Source organism: Hemitrygon akajei, chromosome 3 (assembly GCF_048418815.1).
Source record: "Hemitrygon akajei chromosome 3, sHemAka1.3, whole genome shotgun sequence".
NCBI classification, from domain to species: Eukaryota; Metazoa; Chordata; class Chondrichthyes; order Myliobatiformes; family Dasyatidae; genus Hemitrygon; species Hemitrygon akajei.
This window is the reverse complement of record NC_133126.1, coordinates 1,460,249-1,473,126: the sequence shown is the minus strand read 5'-3', so window position 1 is coordinate 1,473,126 and position 12,878 is coordinate 1,460,249. Positions and strand designations below refer to the sequence as shown.

At 49.0% G+C, this 12,878-nt stretch overlaps 1 protein-coding gene across 4 annotated transcripts in view; it reads left to right on the top strand.

The window, feature by feature from the left end:
- The window catches only part of flvcr2a (FLVCR choline and putative heme transporter 2a), a 230,772-nt gene that overhangs the window by 170,813 nt on the left and 47,081 nt on the right, over window positions 1-12,878 (top strand). For all 4 annotated transcript variants that reach the window (XM_073039134.1, XM_073039132.1, XM_073039131.1 and 1 more), the window contains exon 7: window positions 12,091-12,196. In XM_073039134.1, coding sequence (XP_072895235.1) covers window positions 12,091-12,196 — 106 coding nt within the window. The remainder of the gene's footprint in view (window positions 1-12,090; window positions 12,197-12,878) is intronic.

Below are 12,878 nucleotides of genomic sequence, written 5' to 3'. Positions count from 1 at the left end.
AACAAGCCAACGGTCATCAAGCTGCAGCTCCAGTTCCCTAACACAGTCTTTAAGGAGCTGCATCTCGATGCACCTAGTGCAGATGTGGCTATCGGGGAGGGTGGAAGTCTCCTGGAAATCCCACATCTGACACCCAGAACAGAACATTGAATCTGTAGACATGCCCCCTATTCTCCCAAGAGTTAAATAAGAAATAAGGAATGAACTCACCTACTTACCCTGAGACCAGTGGTGTGCCTCAGAGATTTGTTCTGGGATCCTTACTCTTTATGATTTTTATAAATGACCTGGATGAGGAAGTGAAGGGATGGGTTAATTTGCTGATGACTCAAAGGTTGGGGGTGTTGTGGGTAGCTTGGAGGGCTGTCAGAGGTTACAATGGGACATTGATAGGATGCAAAACTGGGCTAAGAAGTGGCAGATGGAGTTCAACCCAGGTAAGTGTGACGTGGGTTAGGGTCACAGAGCAAGACTCAGTGCCAGAGACCTGACTGTTGTGACTTTCTTCTTGTTTTGTACTTCTCTACCCTGGGGAAGAAACTGTGGCTCATCACCTTGATGATTCCTCATCCCGCATGATGATTCTTAGCTCTTAAACTCTACTTTTCTCCATCTGCCTATCATCCTCCTCACTTGAATCTGAATCAAGAGGGTGAACAGCCGGAAATCATGATAGCTGGTGCTGGTGGTGGACCTGAGGAGGGCTAAGGCACTGGTGACCCCTGTTTCCATCCAAGGGGTCAGTGTGGACATGGTGGAGGATTACAAATACCTGGGGATACAAATTGACAATAAACTGGACTGGGCAAAGAACACTGAGGTCCTTTAACATCTGCCAGACGATGCTGAGGATGTTCTACGAGGCTGTGGTGGCCAGTGCTATCATGTTTGCTGTTGTATGCTGGGGCAGCAGGCTGAGGGTAGCAGACACCAACAGAATCAACAAACTCATTTGTAAGGCCAGTGATGTTGTGGGGGTGGAACTGGACTCTGACGGTGGTGTCTGAAAAGAGGATGCTGTCCAAGTTGCATGCCATCTTGGACAATGTCTCCCATCCACTCCATAATGTACTAGTTAGGCACAGGAGTACGTTCAGCCAGAGACTCATTCCACCGAGATGCAACACTGAGTGTCATAGGAAGTCATTCCTGCCTGTGGCCATCAAACTTTACAACTCCTCCCTCGGACTGTCAGACACCCTGAGCCAATAAGCTGGTCCTGGACTTATTTCCACTTGGAATAACTTACTTATTATTATTTAATTATTTATGGTTTTATATAGATAGATAGATACTTTATTCATCCCCATGGGGAAATTCAACTTTTTTTCCAATGTCCCATGGGACATTGGAAAAAATGTTGAATTTGCCCATGAGGATGAATAAAGTATCTATCTATCTATCTACACTTATTGTAGCAAAACTAATTACATACAATACTTAACTCAGTAAAAATATGATATGCATCTAAAATCACCCTCTCAAAAAGCATTAATAATAGCTTTTAAAAAGTTCTTAAGTAGTTTACTTAAATACATTGAGTCCTAACCCCGGCACTTTAACATATCTTACTCCTGGCGGTTGAATTGTAAAGCCGAATGGCATTGGGGAGTATTGATCTCTTCATCCTGTCTGAGGAGCATTGCATCGATAGCAACCTGTCGCTGAAACTGCTTCTCTGTCTCTGGATGGTGCTATGTAGAGGATGTTCAGGGTTTTCCATAATTGACTGTAGCCTACTCAGCGCCCTTCGCTCTGCTACCGATGTTATACTCTCCAGTACTTTGCCCACGACAGAGCCCGCCTTCCTTACCAGCTTATTAAGACGTGAGGCGTCCCTCTTCTTAATGCTGCCTCCCCAACACGCCACCACAAAGAAGAGGGCGCTCTCCACAACTGACCTATAGAACATCTTCAGCATCTCACTACAAACATTGAACGACGCCAACCTTCTAAGGAAGTACAGTCGACTCTGTGCCTTCCTGCACAAGGCATCTGTGTTGGCAGTCCAGTCTAGCTTCTCATCTAACTGTACTCCCAGATACTTGTAGGTCTTAACCTGCTCCACACATTCTCCATTAATGATCACTGGCTCCATATGAGGCCTAGATCTCCTAAAGTCCACCATCATCTCCTTGGTCTTGGTGATATTGAGACGAAGGTAGTTTGAGTTGCACCATATCACAAAGTCCTGTATCAGTTTCCTATACTCTTCCTCCTGTCCATTCCTGACACACCCCACTATGGCCGTGTCATCAGCGAACTTCTGCACATGGCAGGACTCCGAGTTATATTGGAAGTCTGATGTGTACAGGGTGAACAGGACCGGAGAGAGCACGGTCCCCTGCGGCGCTCCTGTGCTGCTGACCACCGTGTCAGACCTACAGTCTCCCAACCGCACATACTGAGGTCTATCTGTCAAGTAGTCCACTATCCAATCCACCATGTGAGAGTCTACTCCCATCTCCGTTAGTTTGTGCCTTAAGATCTTGGGCTGGATGGTGTTAAAGGCACTAGAGAAGTCCAGGAATGTAATCCTCACAGCACCACTGACCCCATCCAGGTGAGAGAGGGATTTGTGCAGCAAATACGTGATAGCATCCTCCACTCCCACCTTCTCCTTATACGCAAACTGAAGAGGATCCCGGGCGTGCCTGGTTTGTGGCCTCAGATTCTGTATTATCAGCCGCTCCATGGTCTTCATCACGTGCGACGTCAAGGCAACAGGTCTGAAGTCATTCAATTCCTTTGGTTGTGGTTTCTTCGGTACCGGGACAATACAGGATGTTTTCCACTGTCTGGGTACTCTTCTCTGCTCCAGGCTATATTTCTACACTATTCTTGGTTGGTGCGACTGTAACGAAACCCAATCTCCCTCGGGATCAATAAAGTGTGTCTGTCTGTCTGCCTGTACATATTGGCAACCAACAACATAGGGAAGAAGTAGGACCTCCAGGGTAGTATTCTCTGGATTATCACCTGCACCACTTGCCAGTGAGGGTAAGAATAGGATTAATTGGTAGATGAATTTGTGACTGAGGAATTGTTGCAGGGTGCAGGGTTTCAGTGGGGAAAGCATGACCTGTACAAAGGAATTACACCTGAACCCAAGGAGATCAATATCCTTGTGATCAGGTTTGCTAGAGCTGTTGGGGAGGGTTTAAACTAATTTGGCAGGGGGGTGGGAATCTGAATGTTAGGCTGAGGATGGGGCAGTTGGTATAGAAGCAGAGGCAGTCTGTAGTGAGACTGAGGAAGGGCAGGCAGAAGATAGGGCAAAATTGCAGCCAATGGGATTAGTTAAAGTGTAACAGGGACAAAATCGAAAAGGATTGAAGGTGTTATACAGTATATAGGATAAGGTAGATGATCTAACACAGCTTGAGATTGGTAGATATGATGTTGTGGGCATCTTCAAGTTGTGGCTGATGGAAGATCATTCTTGGAAGCTTCACATCCAAGGATACACATTATATCAAAAGAAGAGGCAGGCAGAGGGGGTGTGGTGGCTCTATTGGTTAAAAAATGAAATCAAATCCTTAAAAAGAGTTAACATATGATCAGAATGTGTAGGATCCTGGTGGGTAGAGTTAAGGAACAGCAAGGGTAAAAAGACCCCAATAGGAGTTATATACAGACCTCCGAGCAGTGTCCAGGATGTGGGCTACAAGTTAACACCGCAGATAGAAAAAGCATGTAAAAGTGGCAATGTTGGATAGTAATAGTAGATTTCAATATGCAGGTAGATTGGGAAAATCAGGTTAGTGATGGATCTCAAGAGAGAGAATTTTGTAGAATCCCTACAAGATGGCTTTTTGGAGCAGCTGGGGAACAGCAGTTCTGGATTGGGTGTTATGTAATGAACCAGATTTGATTTGAGAGCTTAGGGTAAAAGAACCCTTAAGAGGCAGTGATCATATATTATAGAATTCTCCCTCCAGTTTGAGAAGGAAAAGCTAAAATCAGATGTATCAATATTACAGTGGAGTAAGGGAATTACAGAGGCATGAAAGAGACCATAAGACAAAGAAGCAGAAGTTGGCCATTCAGCCCATCGAGTCTGCTCCACCATTTCATCATGAGCTGATCCAATCTCCCTTTTAGTCCCATTCCCCCGCCTTCTCACCATTACCTTTGATGCCCTGACTACTCAGATACCTATCAATCTCTGCCTTAAATACACCCAATGACTTGGCCTCCACTGCCACCTGTGGCAACAAATTCCATAGATTCACCACCCTCTTGGCTAAAAAAATTTTTTCGCATCTCTATTCTGAATGGGCGCCCTGCAATCCTCAAGTCATGTCCTCTCGTACTAGACTCCCCCACCATGGGAAACAACTTTGTCACATCCACTCTGTCCATGCCTTTCAACGTTCGAAATGTTGCTATGAGGTCCCCCCTCATTCTTCTAAACTCCAAGGAGTACAGTCCAAGAGTGGTGAAACGTTCCTCAGATGTTAACCCTCTCATTCCCAGAATCTTTCTAGTGAATCTTCTCTGAACCTTCTCCAATGTCAGCACATCCTTTCTTAAATAAGGAACCCAAAACTGCACACAGTATTCCAAGTGAGGTCTTACCAGTGCCTTATAGAGCCTCAACATCACATCCCTGCTCCTATACTCTATTCCTCTACAAATGAATGCCAACATTGCATTCGCCTTCTTCACCACCGACTCAACCTGGAGGTTAACCTTAAGGGTATCCTGCACGAGGACTCCCAAGTCCCGTTGCATCTCAGAACTTTGAATTCTCTCCCCATTTAAATAATAGTCTGCCCGTTTATTTCTTCTACCAAAGTGCATGACCATATACTTTCCGACATTGTAATTCATTTGCCACTTCTTTGGCCATTCCCCCAATCTATCCAAGTCTCTCTGCAGACTCTCTGTTTCCTCAGCACTACCAGCCCCAATACCTATCTTTGTATCATCAGCAAACTTAGCCACAAAGCCATCTATTCCATAATCCAAATCGTTGAGATACAACATAAAAAGAAGCAGCCCCAACACGGACCCCTGTGGAACACCACTGGTAACCGGCAGCCAACCAGAATGGGATCAATGAGGAGCCAAAGTTTATTGGAATGGGAGTAGCAGGGATGACTGCAGAACTGCAGTTGGTGGTGGTTCTGTGGGAAATTCAGAAGGTGGAAGAAAGATACACTCCAAAGATGAAGAAGTATTCTGAAGGAATTATGAGGCAACCATGGCTGAAGAGGGAAGTCAAGGAACCATAAAAGCAAAAGAGAAGGCATATACTGTAAGAAAAGTCTGGTGGAAAGGTGTAAGATTGGGAAGCTTTTAAAAACCAATTGAAAGCAACTGAAAAAGCCATAGGGTGAAAGGATGAAATATTAAGGTAAGCTAGCCAATAATATAACGGGATACAAAAAGTTTTTTTTGGATATATAAAGAGTAAAAGAGGGGCGAGAGCGAATATCAAACTGCTGGAAATGATGCTGTAGTACTGGAGGTGAAATTAACATTAAGTATTTTTTTTAGTTATTTGTTTATTTATTGAGGCTCTTTTGGACTTTTTAGCCTCGCTACCCATTCTCCCTTGATTTAACCATAGCCTAATCAAGGGACAATTTGCAAAAAAACATCGGAAGTTCTCTTACTAAGTAAGTCGGAACAGCTACATCCGGTATTATTTAGCGTGTTAGTGAAACGTTTGTCTTAGTATATGGTATATATTTTACCTTTCTATGCATATAAAACACTTAAGAACGTATGTTTCAGCTCCGGGCTCAGGAATGGAAGTTCTCTGGACTCGGGACAGATCGCTCCCGAGTGCGCTCTCCACCGTGCCGGGTTGATGTGGAGGATCAAAAACCCCAAACCCCAAAACCCAATAATTAAACCACTGCGTTGCTTAGTAATAATTGCAGCTTTCATCGGGGCACAGCCTTTCTCACTTTATCCTTTAAAATTGTTCCGATCGTTAACTGACATAGCCTAACACCTTTCCAATGACCGAGGCATTTCACCTCTTTCCGATTGCTTTATTATTTCCACAAATCAGAGGTACAGAAGGACTTAGGCTACATCCACACTACGCCGGATAAATCCGTAACCAAAGCTTTTTCTCTTCGTTTTTACCCTTCGTCCACACTAAAACGGCGTTTTCGTCCCCGAAACTTGAGCTTTTCAGAAACGCTTTCCAGGGTGGGTATGTTTGAAAACGCTGCTCAGGCAGATCAGTGTGGACAGGGTAACTGGAGACTTTTGAAAACGCTATCAGATGGCAGTGCGCTATTTCATTGTTTTCTTGAACGCAACCCAACAATTTCAGAACAGATGGCAAAGAGACTGAAGCCAGAAGAGTTAGAAATGTACTCACCAAATACTTTGACCCATAACTTACTGAATAAATAAGTATACTCACTTTGCCCTGTTTTCTGTCCTTGCTCATATGAAGGTGGTTTACCTATTTATGCAAGTACTTCTGTGACAATAGATGTGTAACAGCCTAATGTAACGTTGTATGGAAATACAAGATAACACATGCAGATGTGGCGACCCACTTCCTAGCGCACTCGAACCGGCTCACAAATAGCCAGCGCGCCGGCATAAAGGCCAGTCCCAAAAGGGCGCCAGGTCTGCTTCACCAACAAAGGGAAAAGTCCGCGCGGGACTGTGAATACGTGCCCCCTACAGCATCCGCGCCCAGGGAGGGCGGGATCAGGGAGGCTTTAAAGCGAGGCCGCGAAGTTCGAATAAAATCTTTTTAAACTGCAGTTTACCGACTCCGTGTCGTTATTTCAGCGCTGCGTGTAGCACACTGCTACAATTGGTGACCCTGACGGCCCAAACGATATTTGGACTGGAAATGAACGACGCCGCATCTGTTCATGCGGTTTCGTTGAAACTGCCAATCTTCTGGACACTGCGACCTCACCTATGGTTCCAGCAAGCAGAAGCCCAATTCCACGTTCGGCAGATAACCTCAGAGGACACACGTTACTACTACGTGGTGAGCTCCCTCGACCAGGAAACAGCGGCCCAGGTTGAGGAGTTCGTACAGTCTCCCCCAGTGGATGGCAAATACACGGAATTCAAAGCCCTGCTCATAAGGACTTTCGGACTCTCAACGCGCGAGCGGGCTGCCCGTTTACTGCACCTGGATGGTTTGGGGGTCAGAACTCCATCGGCTTTAATGAATGAGATGTTGTCTCTGGCCGGAGGACACAAGCCCTGCCTCATGTTTGAGCAGGCATTCCTGGAGCAGCTGCCTGAGGACATACGCCTGCTGCTGTCCGACGTGGATTTCAGCGACCCCCGGAAGGTGGCAGCCCGGGCGGACTTGCTGTGGAATGCCAAGAAGGTGAGTGGGGTGTCCGTCGCACAGATCACCAGGCCATGCTCCCAGCAGCAGACCAGACCAGGCCCGGCCACAGAGCCCGCTAACCCCAGAGGCAGGGGTGAGGAGCCCAACGAACAATGGTGCTTCTACCACCAGCGGTGGGGCGCAGAATCCCGCTGCTGTAGCCCGCTCTGCAAATTCCTGGAAAATGCCAGGAAGGCGGCTGGCCATCGGGATAGCCTCCTGTATGTGTGGGACAAGAGGTTGGGACGCCTTTTTTTGGTCGACACTTGTGCCAAGATCAGCGTCTTACCTCCGACGAGTTACGACACCCGCAACAGGGCACCGGGTCCCACCCTGAGGACCGCGAACGGCAGCACAGTATGGATCTACGGCACCCGTACGGTGCAGCTACAGTTCAGCTCCAGCCGGTTTACGTGGGACTTCACACTGGCCGCCGTAGCCCAACCGCTTCTGGGTGCAGATTTTTTGCGGTCTCACAGCCTGCTGGTCGACCTGCCGAGGCAGAGACTGGTCCACGCCGAGACCTTCCAGACGTTCTCCCTGGGCACAGCCCAGTTACCAGCCCCACACCTCGACTCCATCACGCTGTGCGACAATGACTTCACCAGAGTCCTGGAGGATTTCCCATCGGTTCTGGTACCGCAGTTCACGGCAGCCATGCCCCGACACGGCGTACAGCACCACATCCCGACCCAGGGACCACCCCTCCATGCCCGTGCTCGAAGGCTTCCCCCGGACAAGCTCCGACTGGCGAAGGAGGAGTTCAAGAGGATGGAGGAATTGGGGATCATACGGCGGTCCGACAGCCCATGGGCCTCCCCCCTGCACATGGTGCCCAAAGCGACAGGGGGCTGGAGACCATGCGGCGACTACTGCAGGCTGAACGAGGCTACAACACCGGACCGCTACCCTGTGCCGCACATTCAGGTCTTTGCAGCAAACCTGCATGGCGCACGGATCTTCTCCAAGGTAGACTTCATCCAAGGATACCATCAAATCCCGATGCATCCGGACGACGTCCCAAAAACGGCACTCATCACCCCGCTCGGCCTTTTCGAGTTCCTCCGCATGCCGTTCGGCCTGAAGAATGCCGCACAGACGTTCCAGCGGTTAATGGACGTGGTGGGACGCGACCTGGACTTCGCTTTCATCTATTTGGACGACATCCTCATAGCCAGCAGCAGTCATCAGGAGCATCTGTCCCACCTCCGTCAACTCTACGCCCAACTGAGTGAATACAGTCTAACAATCAACCCGGCCAAATGCCAGTTCGGGCTCGACACCATCGATTTCCTGGGCCACAGGATTACCAAAGACAGGGCAACCCCTCTGCCCGCTTAGGTGGACGCAGTCCGCCATTTTCCCCGACCCACCACAATCAAAGGCCTTCAGGAATTCGTGGGTATGGTAAATTTCTACCACCGCTTCCTCCCTTCAGCTGCCTGAATCATGCGCCCCCTGTTCGCCCTGATGTCGGGTCCGGGCAAGGACATTATCTGGGACGAGGAGTCTGCCGCCTTCTTTCATTACAACAAAAGAAGCCTTGGCAAACGCCGCGATGCTAGTGCACCCCAGAATGGACATCCCTACCTCCCTCACAGTGGACACAACTAACACGGCAGTCGGTGGGGTACTGGAGCAACTCATCGAGGGTCGCTGGCAACCCCTGGCGTTTTTCAGCAAACACCTGCGACCACCCGAGCTCAAATACAGTGCTTTCAACCGGGAACTATTGGTGCTATACCTGGCAATCCGGCATTTCAGGTACTTCTTAGAAGGTAGGCCCTTCACCGCGTTCGCGGACCACAAGCTGCTTACCTTTACGTTCACGAAGGTGTCCGATCCCTGGTCGTCCCGCCAGCAGCGCCATCTGTCCTACATCTCTGAATACACGACGGATGTCCGGCACGTCTCGGGTAAGGACAATGTCGTGGCGGACACGCTCTCTCGCCCTAACATTCATGCCCTTTCCCAAGGGGTAGACTTTGAGGCGCTGGCAGAGGCGCAGCAGGCAGTTGAGGAGATCCCTAGTTACAGAACCGCAGTCTCCGGTTTGCAGCTCCAGGACCTCCCCGTAGGCCCGGGTGAGAGGACCCTACTCTGTGACGTCACCACCGGCGAACCCCGTCCCGTTGTCCCGGCAAACTGGCAGTGACGCGTTTTCGACTCCATTCATAACTTAGCGCACCCCTCCATCAGGACAACCATCCGGATGGTCTCCAGCAGGTTCGTTTGGCACGGACTCCGCAAGCAGGTCAGTGAATGGGCCAAAACGTGCATGCACTGCCAGACGGCCAAGGTGCAGCGGCACACCAAAGCTCTGCCGCAGCAGTTCCACCCCACCCACCGCCCACCGGCATTTCGACCACATTCATGTGGATATCATGGGCTCCCTGCCAGTGTCGCGCAGAGCGCGGCACCTCCTGACTATCGTGGACCGGTTCACAAGATGGCCAGAGGCGATCTCGCTCACCGACTCCACCTCTGAATCTTGCGCCCGGGCACTGATCACCACCTGGGTGTCCCGCTTTGGTGTACCGGCCCACATTACCTCCGACAGAGGCGCCCAGTTCACCTCCAGCCTGTGGTCAACTATGGCCAGCCTTTTGGGGACACAGCTGCACCACACCACTGCCTACCACCCACAGTTGAACGGACTAGTGGAGCGTTTCCACCGTCACCTAAAGTCGGCTCTCATGGCCCACCTGCGAGGAGCTAACTGGGTGGACGAGCTTACCTGGGTCCTACTCGGCATCCGCACGGCACCCAAAGACGATCTGCACGCTTCGTCGGCCGAGTTGGTGTACGGCGCACCCCTGGTCGTCCCCAGGGAGTTCATACCAGCCCCAAGGGGGCACGAGGAAGAACCCGCAGCAGTCCTGGGCAGACTACGCGAGAGGCTCGGCAACCTGGCCCCCATACCCACTTCGCAGCATGAGCAGACCCCGACCTGCGTACCCAAAGACCTGCAGAACTGTAAGTTTGTGTTTGTATGAAGGGGCGGGCATCGGCCACCGCTGCAACGGCCCTACGAGGAGCCGTTCACGGTGCTCAGGAACAACGGGTCCACGTTCATGCTGGACGTTGGGGGGAGAGAGGAGGTTTTCACGGTGGACTGACTTAAACCGGCCCATGTGGACGTGGCGCAACCGGTCGAGTTCCCGGCACCGCGGCGCAGAGGCCGACCTCCCAAACAGGGTCCGGCCCAGACTGTGGACATTGTGAGGTGTATCGCCGGTTCTGGGGGGGGGGGGGATTATGTGGCGACCCACTCCTAGCGCACTCGAACCGGCTCACAAATAGCCAGCGCGCCAGCATAAAGGCCAGTCCCAAAAGGGCGCCAGGTCTGCTTCACCAACAAAGGGAAAAGTCCGCGGGGGACTGTGAATATGTGCCCCCCTACAGCATCCGCACGCGGGACAGGACTGTGAATACGTGCCCCCTACAGCATCCGCGCCCGGGGAGGGCGGGATCAGGGAGGCTTTAAAGCGAGGCCGCGAAGTTCAAATAAAATCTTTTTTAACTGCAGTTTACCGACTCTGTGTCGTTATTTCAGCACTGCGTGTAGCACACCGCTACACAGACATGTTTTATACATTTAACAAGGTGCTTTATTAATGCAACAGAGTTAGTCAGTTTTTCAATGTTCGTCGACAGCAGGGTCAATCTGTCCGTGAACTCCCTGTCGGTTGCTGCCGTATGCTCCAGTATTTGTTTTTTTTACTTTTAAGTTCTCCTGCACGAAAGCCAACAGCTGTCCTTCATTTTAAGGTTTTCTAGTCTGTAACTACACAAACGCGCACTTTTACGGCGAGATTCGACACCAAACATGTCGCTTGTTTTCAGTAGATATGTCCTGCACATGCGCAGGAGGAGGAGATTCGCCGAAATCTCTATTTCATTGTGGATAGAGATATTTTCAAAAATGCATAGTGTGGACGCCTATGGTTTTTATACGAAACCGGCATTTTCAAAATTATCCGGTCTAGTGTGGATGTAGCCTTACTAGTCCTGCAGGGTTACTTAAAGCTTAATTTATAGGATGAGTCAGTGATTAGGAATGTAATTGCAACGTTAGCATCCATTTCAAGAGGACTGGAATGCAAAAGCAAGGATGTAATGCTGAGGCTTTATAAGGTATTGGTCAGACTGCATGGAACATTTTTGGGCCCTTTATCAAAGAAATGTTGTACTGGCATTGGAGAGGGTCCAGAGGAGGTTCATAGAACATATAAAACCTACAGCATAATACAGGCCCTTCAGCCCACAATGCTGTGCCGAACGTGTACTTACTTTAGAAATTACCTAGGTTACTCATAGCCCTCTATTTTTCTAAGCTCCATGTACCTATCCAGGAGTCTCTTAAAAGACCCTATCGTATCAGCTTCCGCCACCATCACCAGCAGCCCATTCCACGCAAAGTATACACGAAGACTCAAATTGCTGTAAAGTCCCAGCTGGTTAGCACTATCCTACTGGGGAATAAGCCTGCTGTCACCTTCTCCCCTTGGCTTTCTTTGCATGCAACAAAAATATATTACAGCCCTGTGCAGTGGTGCAGCAGCTATGGCAAGCTGCTCCTGAGGACCAACGGTCACTCATGGGGTCTTGGAGTTTCCAAAATCCCCATTTCCCAGCAGCAGTCCAGTTCAAAAGTAAAGCTCATAACTTGTGCTAACTAATATTTGCTTAGTTTACAATCTTAATGACAGAACTGTTCCAGATGGTGTCTTGCACTTTACCTGTTTCATAATCAGGTTCTTTATGACTGGTTATCTACCACTTGGCTTTGAGTTTGGTGCAGAACTCACCTACCCTGAGTCTGAGGGAACCTCTTCGGGGCTGCTGAATGAGTCCGCACAGGTAAGCATGTTTGTACATTCATTCTGACTTTTGTTGATCTCACGTGCTTGGTGAGTTGTCCACATTGGGGGTATCATTAAGACAGATGTGTCTTAGTTATAGCCTAATGCAGCAGTGTGCAATTGTTCCTCCCTGCATCCTCTTGCTCATTAAACTCTCTCCACGGGCCAGATACTCTCCCTTCTCTTTGTAATTGTACACTGCTATCTGTAGTTCCCTCTTCCTCAGCTTACAAAGAACATCGATCTGTTGTGGGACTTGCTGTGCTGCTAGTTTTACTAAGTAATGATCCACTTTCCTACCCAGCATGGATTTTAGCTTGGAGATCCCAGTCATATTGATAGTGAAATTCTTACAGCACATGCCTGCACCAAGCATACATACCTGGACCAGGGTACACACAGTTCCAAGAAAAAGGAGGAGAATGGAGTTGAAAGGGGAAAATAAATTAGCTTTGATGGAATGGTGGAGCAGCTTTGATGTGCCAATTGGCCTAATTCTGCTCCTATATATTATAGTCTTGAGCATCTGGTTTTAGAGAAACATTTTTCTTTATCAAAATTTGCTTCCACAGTTGATTTAAAGCTGCTGTAAACTGCATGAAAATACGTCACTGTCTTAAGTGTTAATGCCAAATGTAGGCTATCTGCAAATCTTCAGACAAGCTATTGTAGTGTTAGCT